The 18,247-nt window shown below is 35.0% G+C and overlaps 1 protein-coding gene across 1 annotated transcript in view; it reads left to right on the plus strand.

The window, feature by feature from the left end:
- The window catches only part of LRP1B (LDL receptor related protein 1B), a 1,811,620-nt gene that overhangs the window by 1,112,426 nt on the left and 680,947 nt on the right, over positions 1-18,247 (plus strand). Inside the window, exons 19-21 of the mRNA XM_045853515.1 lie at positions 10,859-10,939; positions 12,076-12,240; positions 17,169-17,171. Coding sequence (XP_045709471.1) covers positions 10,859-10,939; positions 12,076-12,240; positions 17,169-17,171 — 249 coding nt within the window. The remainder of the gene's footprint in view (positions 1-10,858; positions 10,940-12,075; positions 12,241-17,168; positions 17,172-18,247) is intronic.

Below are 18,247 nucleotides of genomic sequence, written 5' to 3' on the forward strand. Positions count from 1 at the left end.
TTAAATAGAAGTGGTGAAAGTGGACAGCCTTGTCATGTTCCTGATCTTAGTGGAAAAGATTTTAGTTTTTGCCCATTGAGTATGATTTTGGCTGTAGGTCTCTCATATATGGCCTTTATTAGGTTCAGGAATGCTCCCTCTATTCCCACTTTGCTGAGTGTTTTCATCATAAATGGGTGCTGTTCCTTATTAAATGTTTTTTCTGCATCTATTGATATGATTGTGTGATTTTTGTCTTTGCTTTTGTTTATGTGATGTATTACATTTACTGATTTGCCAATATTGTACCATCCTTGCATACCTGGGGTGAATTCCACTTGGTCATTGTGTATGATCTTTTTAATGTATTGTTGGATGCTGTTTGCCAAGATTTTGGTGAGGATTTTAGCATCTATGTTAATCAGTGATATTGGCATGAAGTTTTCTTTCTTTGTTGTGTCTTATCTCATTTTGGAATTAGGATGATGCTAGCTTCATAAAAAGAGTTCGGGAGTCTTCCATAATTTTGGAATTTTTGGAATAGTCTGTGAAGGATAGGGGTTTGTTCTTCCCTAAATGCTTTATAGAATTCTCCTGTGAAACCATCTGGTCCAGGGCTTTTGTGTGTTGGGAGTTTTTTGATTACTGCTTCAATTTATTTTGCTGTTATTGGTTTGTTCAGGCTTTCTGCTTCTTTTTCATTGAGTTTTGGAAGATTATATTTTTCTAGAAATTTGTCCATTTCACCTAGGTTTTCAAATTTCTTGGCATACAGTTCTTTGTAGTAATTTCTTACAATGCTTTGTAAGAAAGCATTTGTATTTCTGTGGTATCTGTTGTAATTTCTCCTCTTTCACTTCTGATTGTGTTTATTTGGGTTTTCTATGTTTTTTTTTTTCTTGATGAGTCTGCTTAAAGGCTTGTCGATTTTGTTTGTCTTTTCAAAGAACCAGCTCCTGGATTCATTAATCCTTAGAATTGTGCTTTTAGTCTCTATGTCATTTAATTCTGCTCTGATCTTGGTTACTTCCTTCCTTCTACTTTCTCTGGGCTATCTTTGTTGTTGCTTCTTGAGTTCTTCTAGGGATAGGGGTATGTTGTTTGTTTGAAATGTTTCTATCTTTTTTAGGTAGGTCGATATCACTATGAACTTCCCTCTCGGGACTGCCTTCACTGTGTCCCATAAGTTTTGGGTTGTTATGAGTTCATTTTCGTTTGTTTCCAGAAACTTTTTGATCTCTTCCCTAATTTCATTCTTGACCAATTCATTGTTTAATAGCATATTATTCAATCTCTGTGATTTTGAGTGTTTTGGGTTTTTCCCCTTGGGGTTGGTTTCTAGTTTCAGTCCCTTGTGGTCAGAGAAAATGCTTGGCATGATTTCCATTTTCTTGAATTTGTCGAGGCTGGTTTTGTGTCCTATCATGTGGTCTACCTTTGAAAATGTTCCATGTATATTTGAAAAGAATTTGTATTTAGCTACTTTTGGATGAAGGGCTTTCTCTCTATATATATATCAGTTAAGTCATTTTATCTAGGCCATTGCTCAATGCCACAATATCTTTGTTGATATTTTGTGTCAAAGATCTGTCCATTTTTGACAGTGTGGTGTTAAAATCTCCCACTGCAATTGTGTTGCTGTCAATATCTTTCTTGAAGTCCTCTCAGATTTTCTTTATGTATTTGGGTCCTCCTATTTTGGGTGCATATATATTTACAATGTTTATGTCTTCTTGGTGGATTCTTCCTTTGAGTATTATGCAGTGACCTTCTGGGTCTCTCTTTATGGCCCTTTTTTTTTGAAGTGTATTTTGTCTGATATGAGTATTGCTAACTCAGTTTTTTTTCCTGTCCATTTGCTTGGAAAATTTGTTTCCAGCCCTTCACTTTCAGTCTGTGTAGGTCTTTTGTCCTGAGGTGGGTGTCTTGTAGGAAGCATATATGTGGGTCATGCTTTCTTATCCATTCAGCTATTCTATGTTTTTTGACTGGAGCATTTAATCCATTTACATTTAAGGTTATTATTGGTAGGTACTTACTCATTGCCATTTTCATACCTGTGTTTCTCTCTGTTTCTCCCTTTTCCTTCCTTAGATCAGTCTCTTTAGCATCTCTTGAAGAGCTGGTTTGGTGGAGGTATGTTCTTTTAGAATTATTTTGCCTGGGAAGCTTCTTATTTGGTCTTCTATCTTGATTGAGAGCCTTTCTGGGTAAAGTAGCCTTGGTTGCAGACCTCTGGTTCTTATTACTTGGAATAGTTCTTGCCATTCTCTTCTGGCTTGGAGCATTTCCATTGGGAAGTCAGCTGCTAACTTTGTCAGGGCTCCCTAGTATGTTACTCCCTGTTTCTCCCTTGCCACCTTTAAGAGTCTCTTTTCGTCTTGAATTTTGGCATTTTAATTATGATGTGTCTTGAGGTGGGCCTCTTTGGGTTCCTCTTGATTGGGACTCTCTGTGTTTCCTGGATTTGTGTGACTTTTTCTCTCATCAAATTAGGGAAGTTTTCCCTCATTACTTTTTCAAATAGGTTTTCTAGCCCTTGCTTTTCTTCTTCTCCTTCTGGTATTCCTATTTTATGGATATTACTAGGTTTCACACTGTCTTTCATTTCTCTTAATCCCTCTTCATTCCTCTGAGTTTCTTTTCCTTTTCTTGCTCTTTCTGGGTATTTTATTCTACTTTGTCCTCTAGCTCACTGATCCGATCTTCTGCTTCATAGATCTTGCTTTTGATTCCTTCTACTGTGTTCTTCAGTTCAGAAATTGTGTTTTTCATTTCCTCTTGGCCCTTGTTGATAGTTTCTATTTCCTTTTTCATGTTGATGTAGTTTGCAGTGAGTTCATTGTAGTTTCCCTGTAGTCTCTCATAATTCATTGTGAGCTCATTGAGTTTCCTGATAACCATTCCTTTGTACTCACTATCTGATAGTTGAGTTGCCTCTATTTCATTTAGCATTCTTTCTGAGGCCTCCTCCTTTCCTTTCATTTGGGTTTTGTTTCTTTGTCTTCCCATTGTTCATGAGACTCTCCTTGTTAGCCTCAGCTTCTTAAATTGATCTGTTCTGACACCCTGGGTTTATGGTGTGAACTTCTGTAGTAGAATACCTGTGAGATTCAGTGGTGCAGTCTCCTTGATCTCCCAAGCTCACTAGTCTTAAGCTGTCGTTTAAGTTGGCTCTGTGTTTTTCTTTGTGTTTTGATTGTTTTTAGGTCTTTCTTTGGTGGTTCCTTCCCACCAGCTGGTTAACAGAGGGTCACTGTGTCTACCATCTCTTGTATTTTGTTGTGCTAGTGAGGGCAGGTTATGTTGAAGCTGGTTCTTCTCTGTGTATAAGGTTTTTGAGGATTTTCTCTTGCTCTTGTTCAGTTGTTTGTACTGGGTAGTGTCTCCACTATTTAGTTGTATTTCCAGATAGGTCCTGGGTTGAGGTTTGTGTGGTTTCCAATCCCTCCTTCAGCTTCTTCTCTTGTTATCTGTTGTTGATTCCTTTGTTGTTGGGTTTCCTCTTCCAGTGAGTGTCCTGGTGTTCACCACTTCCACCTACTCTTTTTTGTGATCAGTTTGAGGGGGAAGGCAAAATGGTTTAAGACAGCAAGAAAGTATTCTATGATATTTACAGTATCAGCCAGTAGAGAAGAGATAGGATATCCTTTGACTATGTATAGTGTTAACCATGATCTTCTACCCCACTAGCCACTTTTTAGAGAGGATGAAAAGAAGATAAGGCTCTTTTTGGGGAGTGAAGGATTGTGAAGTGGATCTAGAAAGCAGTGAGATTGTGGGAGGTCCAAATCCGGGGTAAGGAGAGAGTAAATGATAGTAAATAGGTATAGTGTGTGAGAGAATAGAGTTAACCACTACAGTAATAAAATTCAGGAAACTGTGAAGTGGACTAAGATTTGGGAAGGATGTTGTTAAGTATTTACAACTGTATGGAATGGCTATTATTTACAATAATATTAGAGCAACAATCATATGACAGAATCTATGTGATCTAAATAACAAGAATAGGGAGTATAGGACCTTGAGTAGTGTCCTAATGGGACACAAGTGATGTGAGGGACAGTAAATTAGCAATACATTATGAAAGAGATATCAGGGGAAACCTGTCAAACAATACAATATAACCAGCCTAGCAAAGCAGACTATACAGAAAGAAGAGGAATAGAAAAATACTATTTAAAAAAGATGTAAGAATAATGAAAAATAGTAATAATACAAATATGCACTAACTTTCAGTTTCTTTGTAATAGAAAAGTGAAGTTTGTCTCACTGTCTCAGCTGTTAGGATGCCACCTCTTTGGGTCCAACTCTGGTCTTTTCACAGTTCAGGGTTGGTTTTTTTTTTTTTTTTTTTTTTTTGTCTCATTTGTGGTTATTAAAAAAAGCAGCAGAAGGAAGGAAGAGGAGATAAAATTGGAAAAAAGGAAGAAGGAATTAAATAACAAAGAAGAAAAGAGAGGAAAAAGGAACTGAAAGATTAAAAAAATAATAAAAATTTGCCCCGGCTGGCATAGCTCAGTGGATTGAGCACAGGCTGCGAACCAAAGCATCGTAGGTTCAATTCCAAGTCAGGGTACATGCCTGGGTTGCAGGCCATGGCCCCCAGCAACCTCACATTGATGTTTCTCTCTCTCTCTCTCCCTCTCTAAAAAAATAAATAAATAGAGAGGGAAAATTTTATTTATTCCCTCTCTAAAAAAATAAAATAAAAAATTAAAAAAATAAAAAAAATACTTATAAAAAGGGAAAAAGGGGAACCTCTTGTTGTTTTCCACCTGGCCAAACCAATTTTTCTGGTTTTGCTGGCAGCAGCAGGCTGAAGAGCGATTGGTATGGCTTTCCTCCCTTCCCGATCTGCACTCACACTCTCCCCAGAGATAGCCTGGGACCTCTCCCTGGCACCTTGGTTGTGGGATCCAAGTCTTCCTCAGAGTGTGCTTTCCCCAGGATTACCACTGTGGGTTGGGATGTGGGTGCATGCATGCTTGGCCAGGCTACCTCGGTCCCATGGATTGGACACACACCCTTCCCAGTGCTATGGGGATATACAAGGCTTTCTGCTCAACCTTGGGATCGCTGCCCAACTGGGTGGGGAGGTAGCCCTAGCAGCTGCTGCAGGAAAATTCCCCAAACAGTGTCTCTCTTTTCACTTTTTCTTTTTAAGAAATTCCTCCTACTCAAGCCTGCCACTTGGTACAGTGGCCTGACCTCTCGCACAGCCCAATTCTCCAGCCATACCGGGGACTATTGGGGTCAGGGTCCATCACTGCATGACTCTCAACAATCCCCAACCACCATTCGCAGACTCTGTGGGTGCACACAGCCCCTGTGTGTTTGCCACTTAGTCATTATCCCCCTCTCTGTGACTTCAAGCAACCAGGTCTCTCCTGGTGCTGCTTAAACCTTGTTTGGCAGAAGAGGGAGCAGTTGATCCAGTTCTCTACCGAGGGCCCTGTGGCAGTGGGAGTCAGGCCTGGGGCTGCAGCTGCCCTGGTCCACGAGCTGGTCCCTGGGACCTTATTGTCCTGAAGCATTCTCCTTACCATCTGGTTTTTCAGTGCCCGCTACCATTTTTGGTCTCCTACTTTCATACATGTTGGATTACTGTTGGTTGTTTGTTCTGTTCCTCCGTAGATACGCAAGGTTTTTCTCCTGTGTGTAGGAAAAAGGGGAATCTGCTCCCTCCTACCTTGCCGTCATCTTCCTCCTCTTATTTATTCTGAGTGATATTATTTCTAAGACTTAGAACTCTGTCTTGTGTAAAGTTCTCAAAATATTTTGAATAATCAGTGGTGTTTTACTCTATTTTACAAAGTGGGAATCTGAAGTTAGAGATGTTAAGCAACTGCCCAAGGTTACACATTAATTAATAGTAAAGCCAGGATTTGAACTCAGGTTTGCTTACTTACAAAACCGATTCCCATTACATGTGATATATAAAATGAGGTTTTATGTAACAAAAATGAAATATCAGAAAAATGAAGACAATTTATAGTACACTGCTCCCTTACGGTTTTCTCCAAAATGTATTTACTCTACTGGATTTTTTGAAGTTTGTCCTGTGTAAGTAGCAATTATTAGCAGAGATAACTAGTATCAGTATCAAGAAATTCTACACATATTTTCTCAAAGGATGTATTCTTATAATTTGTGTAATTTTAAAATGTGTTATTTCCCATAACTATATTTAATTATATATACTAAATAGATAAAAATAAGAACTAGAGTTTAATGGAAAGCATAGAAATAATTAAATTTTTCATCTTTCCCAAAATTTGTCTATGCTGTCTTTTTTTTTAAAGTATTGGTATGATCAACATGGTATAAAGAAAAAAATAGTATATTTTGGAATCAGTCTGCATAGTATTCAGACTTTACTCTGACAGTTGGTGGTAATGCAATGTGTTCTCAGACAATTAATGTTGTCTCCTTCTGTAAATTGGGGTTAGCAATAACAATTGCAGGGCTGTTGGGGAGAATATAGGTAATGTACATATGTAACTAGTCTAGCACCTCATATTGAATAAGTAATAATACATTTTATATGGTCTCTGTCAGGTTTAGATAACACTCTTCTAACACTGAACCCCTATAATGTTCTTACCTTGCCATATATTTTAACTTGAATTTTCTATATATTTTTGCATACTTAATCACAAAGGTTAAATTCATCAGTATATAGGATGTGAACTAATACTCTCAAACAAATCCATGACAACTGTATTTTGAGACTTCAGTAATAAGCTACTTAGAAATATCCATTTTGTAGTCAAGGAGAAGGAATAATTAAGAAAATTTCCTGGGTTTAAAATACCTGTGACAGGAAACAAACATAAATTGGATCTGAAAACTGCCTCACCGGGAAACATTCCTCTAAGCTCTGTATACTAGATAAATATAAGTACTAAACCAACCATGACTGCTCTTGAGAGAGGGAGAGAATTGTTGTAATTTACATAATAACATACATATAACCTGGCAATAAATTTTAAGTGAAAGGCATAACAGATAAATTGAGCATACTACCTGCAACAATAGAAGAGTTTTTAACAGTCCATTAATCCATATTAAATATTCTATGGGGTCAAAGTAACTACAGAAATAAAATATAGTTTTCTTGCTGTAATTGTAACATGATAAAATGTAAGCCACTTTGGTTCATAATTTTTCTTTTTCGGAGTTAATCAGGTAATCTTTTCAAGGGTCCTGCAATTTGTGTCCCAGGGAAGACCCAAAGCTAAAGAATATTTATGTGAAGTCAAGAAAGAAAAGATTTTAACATTTAAGTCTTTGTCAACTACTGTATAAGAATTCATAACAGGATTTTAGTAGAACAAGTATCCAGAAACAAACTGAAATATTTAGATATGATATTTAACTTTTAAATTAAAGCTAATATAGAAGAACATTGAAAATGTTATATTTATTTTAAAAACATTGGTTTTGTTTTATTTTTAGGGGAAAAGTATATTGTCATAAAACATAGTTTCTTTATCACCACCATGCACTAGTGATAGGATATAAACAAATTTTGGAAATAGTATCTTCCAATATTAGTGAAAAATGAGAGACCCTATATTATATTAAATTTTTGATGGACCTCTTTATAAAGTGTATGGCCCATTTACTATACTATTAAGCAGAGAAAAGCCAAAGATAATTTTAGCATTTGTTTATTTACAAGTTGTTTTATTTTTTCTTAGATTCAGTTATTGTGTTTTATTGAAATGCTGTGATGATTCCAGCAGTTATTCACATGGTGCACTTTTTTGTTTGTTTTTTCTGCATTAAATGCTTTAAGGGTGTTGTGCATTTCTCGATGATGTTTCTTCTGACTTCTTTATCTTTAGAACTTAAAAGAACCAAGAGATCTTGTTATAAACCAAGAACCTGTGACCAGAGAGGCTGTGTGATTTACCCAAGATCACATTACAGTGATAACAGAATAGGAATGGAATATTGGTTAACTTTATTCTTTTATATGTTTCCCTTCAATTAATGCTTTTTTAATTATTTTTAAAAATCTTCACCTGAGGACATACTCATTGACTTTAGAGAGAGGGGAGGGGAGGAAGAGAGAAAGTGAGAGAGAGATATGAAACATCAATGTGAGAGGGAAACATCTTTCACATCCCAACAGGAGACCAAACCAGCAACCTAAGCATGTAACCTGATGGGGAATTGAACCTATGACCTTAGATGAGGCTCCAGCCAACTGAGCCATACCAGCCAGGGCTAATGCCATTGTTCTTTTTAGTGACTTGACCTATATTCCTTTTAGGTCCCTTTGCCTTTTGGTCCTATAAACTAATTCAGACAACAAGGTTACCAAGAGAAATTATGTAACTAAATGTTATATAAAAAAATAAAGCCAAAAGTAAATGGAATTATTTAAGAACAGGTACACATTATTGCACTGGATGGTGTGGCTCAGTGGAGTGAATGCTGGCCTGCAAACCAAGGGTCGCTGGTTCAATTCCCAGTCAGGGCTCATGTTTGGGTTGCAGACCAGGTCCTCAGTAGAGGACACATGAGAGGAAACTACACATTGATGTTTCTCTCCCTCTCTTTCTCCCTCCCTCCCCCTCTCTCTAAAAAAAAATAAATTAAAAAAAGAACACATACACATTATAGGCATATATGTACAAGGTCTGTCCAGAAAAAGTCCAATATAATGAGAAAGGTTTGAACCACATTGATATAACCTGGCAACCAAGGAGACTGGACTAGAATGCACATGTGTGAATAATGACAACTTCACTGTATTAGTCAGTGGGGGTGGTAGATGCCATTGAGTGAGCATGCACACTGTGTGGCCTTCACATTCAAGATGACTGAGTTAGTAGGGCAATGAATCTGCATCAAATATTGCATGAAGCTTGAACGTTTCTCCACAGAAACTATTCTGATGATTAAGAAGGCCACAGCTATAGGCAACTGGTGATTTGTCAGCTTCATCACAATGATGCACCCCTTTATGTATTACATTTCACACAGAGTTTATTGGTGAAACATCAAATCACTCAGGTAACTCAGTTCCCTTACAATGCAGATTTGGCACCCTGCAACTTTTGGCTTTTCCCAAAAATAAAATCACCTTTGAAAGGGAAGAGATTTCAGACCATCATTGAGATTCAGGACAGTATGACAGGGCAGCTGATGGTGAATAGGAGAACCGTGTGAGCTCCCTAGGTGCCTACTTTGAAGGGGACTGAGGTGTCATTTTCCTGTGTATAAAGTTTCTTATATCTTGTATTTTCTTTAATAAATGTCTCTATTTTTCATATTATATGGCTGGATACCTTCTGGACAGACCTCATATCTTGTGGTTACTCTGGGTAGACATTGAATGACTCATTTTCTTAGAGGTTGAAGATGCACTAGATGATATTATTTATATTTTAGATTTTTTTTTTACCTTTTGGAAGCTAATTTTTTTTAGATTTTTTGGCTGTTTAATTTAGTCTTACAAGAGACAGAAAAAAGTATTAAAGGTTACATGGAAAACTTTCTAACTGGTGAGGTTTATACCAAATGCTAGATATTTCCAAATAATTAGGGTGATTCTTTTTCTTGTAAAACCTGTGATATTAGTTAATATGCTCCTATATACAGAAGGACGATTTTAAAATGTGAATTAACCTGTTATAGATACAAAAAGATATAATGTTCCTTTTTAAAAAATTAGATCTCATTATACCTTAGAGTCTGCATTTAGTTGTTTACTCATTTGAACCCTAACTTGCATTGATACTTTGTTTAAAGTCCCAGATTCATGTCTACTGTGTAGCTTTATTTTTAATTTTATTTATTATTTATTTTTAGAGAGGGAAAGGAGAGAGAAAGAGAGAGAGAGAGAGAAACATCAATGTGCGGTTGCTGGGAGCCATGGCCTGCAACCTAGGCATGTGCCCTGACTGGGAATCGAAACTGCGATGCCTGGTTCGCAGCCTGCGCTCAATCCACTGAGCTACACCAGCCAAGGCTACTGTGTAGCTTTTAAACATTGAAATCACTTACCTAAGGAAGGAAACATTTTGACAACATTCATGTTGATTCCTAAAACATCAGTTTTCATTACTTTGTCATGTAACAAAACAGAACTCTTTTAGGTGTATCGATTAAATCTTTGGGCATTTTCATTTTTTTTTCTACTACTATTTTGTATTTTAGAATATTTTTGGGGGGTTGCTTCATGGGTAGTCTTTGATATAACCTTATATCTACTTATCAGTAATTTCCTCCTTTTTATTTATGTCTTTGAATCATACTTAGGCTCTAATTACATTTTTTTCAGTGTTCAATCAGTTAAATTTATTTTAAAACTTATATTCAAGACATGCCTTTGGTAATCATGAAATTTAATCTTTGCAATTATATAGTACTGACTAAACTATTTTTGTTTTGTTTTTACATTCAAGTTGTGATGTTTACATCTCTCAGAAGCAAAGTTAGATGTAACTTTCCTACTTTGTCTCTCTCTCTTCAGAAAAGGCCTTTTTCTTTTAAAATGTAAGTACATGACTGTAGCACCAGAGCAGAGCTGTTTTTCTTTGAAAGGCAGTTGAGTCCCTTGATACAGGGAGTTGACATCTATTCGTTTTACTTGAAGTATAATTAATCCAAACAGTCATTCATCAAGTGATTCTCCTTGGCTTCTCATCACTGGAAAGTACTCATTTAAAAGATATTAAAAGTATATCTATCCTTTGTCCTCAAGAAGTTATTGTCACTATATATGTTTATCCAATGTTTCCTCTATGCCTTTTGTGGAAGACAGAGGAGGAGCTCTGATCAAGTTAGAAAATGAGATACAAATTACATCAAGCATAGTCATTAATATATTTTCTATTGAATGTTTTTATATCATTCACAGAATTCCCAACTTGTGAGCCACTAACTCAATTTATATGCAAAAGTGGAAGGTGCATTAGCAGCAAATGGCACTGTGACTCTGGCAAGTACCAAATATTCACTGTACTGCACTGCTTTGGTTGGGAGCCTCGCTGTCTGTGCTGATTCCCATCCTTCAGAGGTGGTTTATAAGAGAAACTTGCAGAGCCAAGCAAATGGCTAGAACAAGTGGTGAGGGGGCAGCTGACACATCAATAGGGATTAGCATTAAGGATAAGGGAGCTCAGTATTTGTCCAATGGGTCTATGATAAGGATTTGCTTTCAGATACTGTGCTGAATACAGTCTAATCTACAGACAATGAGGTAAAAGGGGACAGTTGAGGAAATGACTTGGACCATTCATGTTCCTCAAAATATTTATGAAAAATGCTCTATAACCCGTGATGGAGTAGTTTATAAATTACTATATAATTATCCAGATGGTCTCTATTCTGTCACCTTGCTTTTTATGTTCAAATGTATTTTTTTCTTGTATTCAATGTTATTTTTATGGCAACTTATGCCAAATACAGATAAATGAATTAGATATAAATTGATGCTTTCTCAGCCATTGATTTCAATGTAATCTATTTCTACTTCATATTCCTCTCCCTTCCCTTCTGCAATCATTGTTTATAAAGAACATAAATCATTGCTAATGATAGTATGCAACAATTTTCCAGTATGAATACATATTTAGGAGCCAGTGGGGGAAAGGGACACAGTGGCCCTTATAGTAGAGAATGGGGGATGAGGGACTAAACTGAAGATATACTGATAAATTCTGCCACATAGATATTGTAGTTCAAAATAATAATTTTACAAAATAATTATGTTATGAGCTATATCATTTCATGAAATTCTTATGGTCCCAATCATCCTCTCACTTTATAATTATTTCATGCTACATAGATTCATTCAGTTAGTGGTTAGTCAGTTCTGAGTGAAATAGAAATTAAGCTTCAATATTCAAGGTTTTTTTCCCTTTAGTTTTGTAGCTGATGTCAAATCAGAAATGAAACAGTATAAAGAAGAAAATAATTCTCCCATCGTTCATAGGAAATGTTGCTCACCAATTTGGCATTCCTTTTTCAATAACACAAGAAAATTCTGTATGTAGAAGAAAAACCCTGATTTTTATAAGGAAACACTTCTCCCTGGGTCGGTTTCCCTACATTTATGTTGAGGCTTCTTTCCAGATGACGACTGTGGGGACGGTAGTGATGAAGTTGGCTGTGCTCACTCCTGCCTTGATAATCAGTTCAGATGCTCCAGTGGCAGATGTATCCCAGGCCATTGGGCCTGTGATGGTGACAATGACTGTGGGGACTTCAGTGATGAGACCCAAATCAATTGTGCCAAAGGTTAGTAACTTTGTGTAGCTATGAAAACACATTTCAAATTGTTAAATTGTATTTGGAGTATTTCAGAGTGACTATTACATAAAAATATGTTGCTCATCAGAAAAAAGATATACATGTGAAACTGTATAAAATAATTTGCTGATCTCTTTAGCTTCACTCTTCCTTTTTCTGGTTTCTCACTTTAATATCTCCTTACACTTTGATACCTTCTTCTGTGATCTTTGCTCCTTACTTTCATTAATGCTTTACCTTCATTAGATGCTGTACTTACTACACTTTAGCCTCCTTCCAACTTAAAAATGACCAAAGTTCAAATCTATCACAAAGAGAAAGGGAAAAAATAATACAGATATAACTTTCCTTTTGTTTTCACACCCATTGTGTTTCCATAAGTTTAGAGTTAATACCCTATTAAATTGTGATATATTCTGAGTGATGGACTTTCTGGAAAGCAAGCTGAGAGGAAAAATTCCATGACCATGGTTCTCAGAAAATCCAGGGGCAGCTGGACCCTGTCTTTGGTAAGAGTTACTTTGTAAAATGTGCTGAGTAATGAGGAAAAATTAATAAATTATAAATCATGTTGGAAATATAACAGAAAATTATTAGACTGTTAAACACTTACCCAATCAATAACATCTTTTTAAGTAGGACATTATTCATTCTTTCATTTCTTCCACAAATATTTATTGAGGACTTTTTGTGTGCCAGGTACTATACTTGGACAGAAACAATGGACAAAAGGATGAAAAAAACACACTCCCTGTTTGGTTTCTAAAATCTAGCATGTACACAGACAAGTAATCAAGTGATTTATCTAAGTGGTAGTGCTTGGGGAGCCATATATTGTACAATCTCAAAAAAAGGAATAATTTTCAAAGTGTTTTCCATGAGATATATTTGTCTTTTGTAAATATTTGACAAATTATAAAAGAGAATGTTTCAGAAGTGTTTTCTCTGACATGATTCTGTTTGTCTTCTCTCCTCTTCATCTCATTCTTCTATTCTTTTTTCTCTCAAATTAGGTGTTTCACTAGAATATATGAGCGAGAACTTTTTTGTTTATCATTAATCTTGGATGGAAGAAGAAAAAGAATGCAAAAATATATTTCTTTTTTTCTTTGCATATTTGCAGCATTCATCTAGGGTATGGTTGACATTTCATTGCTAAGTTACATTTCCAGTATAAACTGCATTTCCCCTACCTCACAGATGTCTTTTAAGTCTCCTCATGAGGTATGCACCTGTGGCCTGCTGGCACTGCCCCATAATATGCTGTAAAAGATAAATTGTCCCAAAGTTAATTTACTTTCACCTCAGAATTAAAATCCCATCCATCTTTTCAATGTCTATTTATGTCTAAGTTAAAATGCTTAGCACATCTGAAGAAGTTGTGGAGAGATTGTGTTAGCCTTATGAGCATCCAAAGCAGGTGGCACACCCCTTTCAATCTCTTTAGAGAACTTTTGGGGGTTGAATTATTATAGAATCATTGACTATTTAATGTTAATGGGCTTCATCTTCAGAGCATTTCAATTTCACTAATATGTCATTGTAAATGATATACTGTCAATGTGGACACTATGCATTTTTATATGATAATGGCAATACTCTAAGGAAATGATCCAGATAATCTACATGATTCTTGGACATGTTTCAAGCAAAGAATGAGGAGAACTTCCTGAACTAATTTATATTTATTAGATTAAAATATGTACTAGGATTCCCTAATCAAATACCATACTTGGCAAATACAAGTTACATAATTGAAGAAAAGTAATAATCTAGGATGATTTTGGTGCAAGGCAATCCAAAGTATTTCAAAAAAGGCATTTAAATACTTTTATCCATCATTATTTTGATTATATATTCTGACATTGATGTTATAAAATAACTAGGACACATAGAATTGTTTAAGCTGATCAGAAAAGTCATTTTGTAACAGGCAGAGTTTGTGAGGCCATTGCCAAGGTAAAGTAGAAATTTGATGCAATTAGTCATGTAATAATTCAGTCCCCAAACCTGCTGCAGAAGAAAGAACAGGACATTTTGGCTTGAGTTTCAAGATTGGCTGTCAAAACTGATCAAATCCACCACATAATTGCTCAGGACTGTGCTTCACACTGCCTGGCTAAGCAGAGCATATGGTGTAGTTTTTCTCAACTCAAGTTGTTTTCAGAAGGGTAGAAATACTCTTGAATTAACTCTTAATAGTAAGGGAGCAGAAGAAACTAGGAAATGGAATATTCTGTATATAATCTCCATTTTAGGAAAATTTGGAAGTTCAATTCATGTTTTCTCTGAAACCATTTTCAAAAAATTTCTTTAGTGATCCTAACTTGTTTCATCATCAATATGATTAATAAATAGAAAATGTTCCCTCCTAGATGAATACATACTCATCCCTTCCCTCTCAATGTCATGCTGCTCTTTTCCTCTCACTGCCACACTCCCTTGAAGGGCAAAACAGATGCAATATCTCTAGAAAGTGCTTTATTGTCATAATAACTTTTGTGGGTGTGCACATACACTATGAGCAACAGAGGAATAAAAATGCAATCAACAGCAAACTGATTTCTTCCTCCATTTAAATGCCTGCTTATTATTAATTTAGCTCTGGCTTCTTTTTGATTCTGAATCCTTTGATTCCTGTGTTTCTCCATAGGGACCCATCTGTAAATCTACCATGTAAATAGTTTTCCATGTGGAAAATAAGTGAGGCTGGTCCCCCAAAAGCTTGTTATGAGGGAAATTCCTCTGTAGCTGTAGTACTGGCTGTTTCTTAAAGTACTGAAAGGTGTTGTGAAAAGATTATTTTACTTGTAGGGACATCAGTAATAAAGTTAAAACAAGAGTTTAGTCTTTTCTTACAAGTACCTCTCTGGCTGGAATGTTAAAAAGAAATCTCTGGATACATGTCACATCTATACAATACAATCATATAGAATTAATCTTATCGTTGATAGTTTAATTCACTTGAACTATGTAAATTTTCATTCTTATACTCTTTGGGAACAGTCTCAACTATATCTCACCCTAAAATAAGCATTTCTGAGGTAAATGTATGAAGGTTATTCATACCATTAGACAGTTACTCCTTCTAGTCGATTTCATTCTGAAATTGCTGTACAAATGTATACAAATAGCTTCAGCATGGACTTGATGGAAGGAAACAAGTTTTCTCTAAAATAGATTTTTGCCCAAATTTTGTAATAAATTCTAAATAGAACTTAAATATCCCTCAAAAAACTGGATTTTTATTTATTTTGAAGTAAGTAAAGATTCATGGTCATTGTCTTTAATGCCTTTCATTTGGCTATCTGAAAAGAGAATGTTTATTGCCTAGTGCTCTACGTGCATGAACCAGGTCATGCTTATATGCAAACTTGTATTTATTTATATTCTGAATACAAATTAATTGCAAATTTAAAGTTAAGTATGTATGAATTTTCAATTTTGATTTATTAAGGATAATTTTTAACAAGTTCCCTAGTCCATGAGGCTGTTATGCGCATAACATTATTAATATGCATACTCACACATGCTCCTGTCTGTCTGCATATACTCTCAACTTCGCTTCTGGTTTGGAAACCTCTACTTTCCTTTTGGAGTTTGTCCTAATCCATTCACCATTCATTCATTCATATTTCATCTCACTACGTGCTTATTCTCAAATTTAAGAAGGAAACTAGAATAACTTTATGTTAACTTTGTAGTTTCCTGATCAATAACAACATTAGATGCATGGTGAAGGCTCTGTAAATAATTATTGAGTGAAAGAGTTTCTCTCTTGACCAACAGATGTTGGTTTTACTAACAGAATTCAACCCTCATTTGTTTTGTCTTATTTGTCTTGTAACTTTTATCTGTTTCCCCACTTTCCCTCCAAATCCTGAAGTTTATTTTCATGAAGATGTACAAGACCTATGTGCATTGATCTACTCATGTATGTAATGTAATTACATATTGTATTACATAATTAATTACATTAAATCCATTAATGTATTACATTACATTAAGGTAATATAATTTCTTTCATTTATTGAATAAATATTTTAATTTCAGTCTATTATTTAATAAAATAAAATAGGATGTCTTCCGTATCTTTTATAATTCTGTTTAAGGCTTTTCTGCCTGATAGTGTATTCCAGAAAGATAGGAAAAGTTTAAATCTATTTTGTATCTATTATTAAACAGACAGTGTTATTGAGTAGGTTCCATTAGTGACAATATTGGGAGAAAAGAGGGGAGTTAGCATATGTTGATGACTCATTAATTGCCAGACACCTTACATTTGTTACTCCATTTTATCCTGACAATGAAGATTGAATTAAAATGCTTGCCCAGAATTATACAGTTGGAGTTTCAAACTAAGGTCTGCTCTTTATCCCTGCATCAAGATATCTATCTGCTTTTGCAGATACTGAGTTGAACATTTTTCCTAATTCTCTATGAAATAACATCTACATGATTCCCAAATAATTACTACCTTGCTCTCAATTATACACTCAATTTTCCTTTATGAGAAAAGAAAGATTTTTCTACTTACTTCAGGGCATTAATGAAACTTCCCAAATGTCACTACAAGGAACCTGGGCCTTTGCCTTAAATAATCACAGTAAATCTCTCTCTCTCTTTTTTTTTTCTTTTTATTTTCTTTTCCCTTCCAGAAGTCTCCCTGATAAATTGGATTCTGGAGCTTTGTCATTGGAATAGCAGTGGACATCCCCACACAAGAAATTTCTTAAGTCACCCAAATAATATATTTGTCTGCCATAAAAGTTTTACCTCATAGACTCAGAAAATATAGGGAACTGGAAGAAAATTTTAAAATAATTTAGTTCAGTTATTTTATTGTGCAGACAAGTAACAGAACTCAGCTAGATACAATTATCCTTATATAACAAAAACATCATGCTGCATGCTAGAAGGTGCCGATAAAGCTTTGTGTTAGAGACGTTGGAACTGAGACCTTTGATCCATAAAGGTGTCTTTGGTAGGGATCTTGGAATCAAGTAATTATGCCAAGTTCTTTGTGGAAAATCCAGTGAGGTCTGACAGTGTTGCCAACCAAAAAAGAGACAATATCCTCCTTAGGGAGGTTGAATCCACTCATAGAAGTGCAGGTATGAAAATGTGATCTGTAGCTGAAGACTTAGGTTACACATTTAAGCATGGAGATAATGGAAATTCAAACCAACATCTTTTGTCTTCTGGTGTATTTCACATCTTATCTCAGCTGAACCACCATGGTTTTCAGCAGCACAGATTAATCCTAATCAATACCAATAAATACTGTACACAGTTAAACACAGCCATCTGTTTTGTTTTTCCTCATGAAAATATAATGAAGATACTTTCAATTCATATTTGCTAAAACACACAATCAAATAAAAAACTACAATTATTTTTTAGTCACTCAATTTTATTGAGAATAAATTATTGTCTTTGAATTTGGGAAAATTAGCAAATTATATTATGGACTCAGTAAATAATTTAATCTTCTGTCTTAATTTTTAAAAACTATTCTCTTGTAATAAAAGTACAGATTATTTTCTGACAAAATGCAATTTAAAAGCAAATTTAAACTCCATCTAATTTTATAAAAATATAATATCTATTTTTAATATGATACAAATTATCTGGATTAAACTTATTCTCTCACTGATTATTTTCCTTAAGAAATGTTAATACTGAAATATCAAAACAATGTTAATTGTTAATGGAATTTATCCATGGGAAGCCTCTTTGTGTTTTTCAGAACAAAATAGCTTCTTGAAGGTATTTTAACCTTGCAACAGCAACCAACTTTTACAGCAATACAAATAAAATCAAATAAAACTTTTTTGGAGAGTTTATAAAATTTCTAGCAATGTGATGGTCAGGATAAATGAAAGGGAATCAGGTAATTACAAATATTTTAAAAGAAAATATTAGGAGATGGCTCATGAAAACAGGAAGAAAGACATTAATTATTCTCATCTTTACTGCACAGAAAGTTAGTAAT

The sequence above is a fragment of the Phyllostomus hastatus genome, unplaced genomic scaffold, assembly GCF_019186645.2.
Source record: "Phyllostomus hastatus isolate PE091 unplaced genomic scaffold, TTU_PhHast_1.1 phas_contig_1, whole genome shotgun sequence".
NCBI lineage: Eukaryota > Metazoa > Chordata > Mammalia > Chiroptera > Phyllostomidae > Phyllostomus > Phyllostomus hastatus.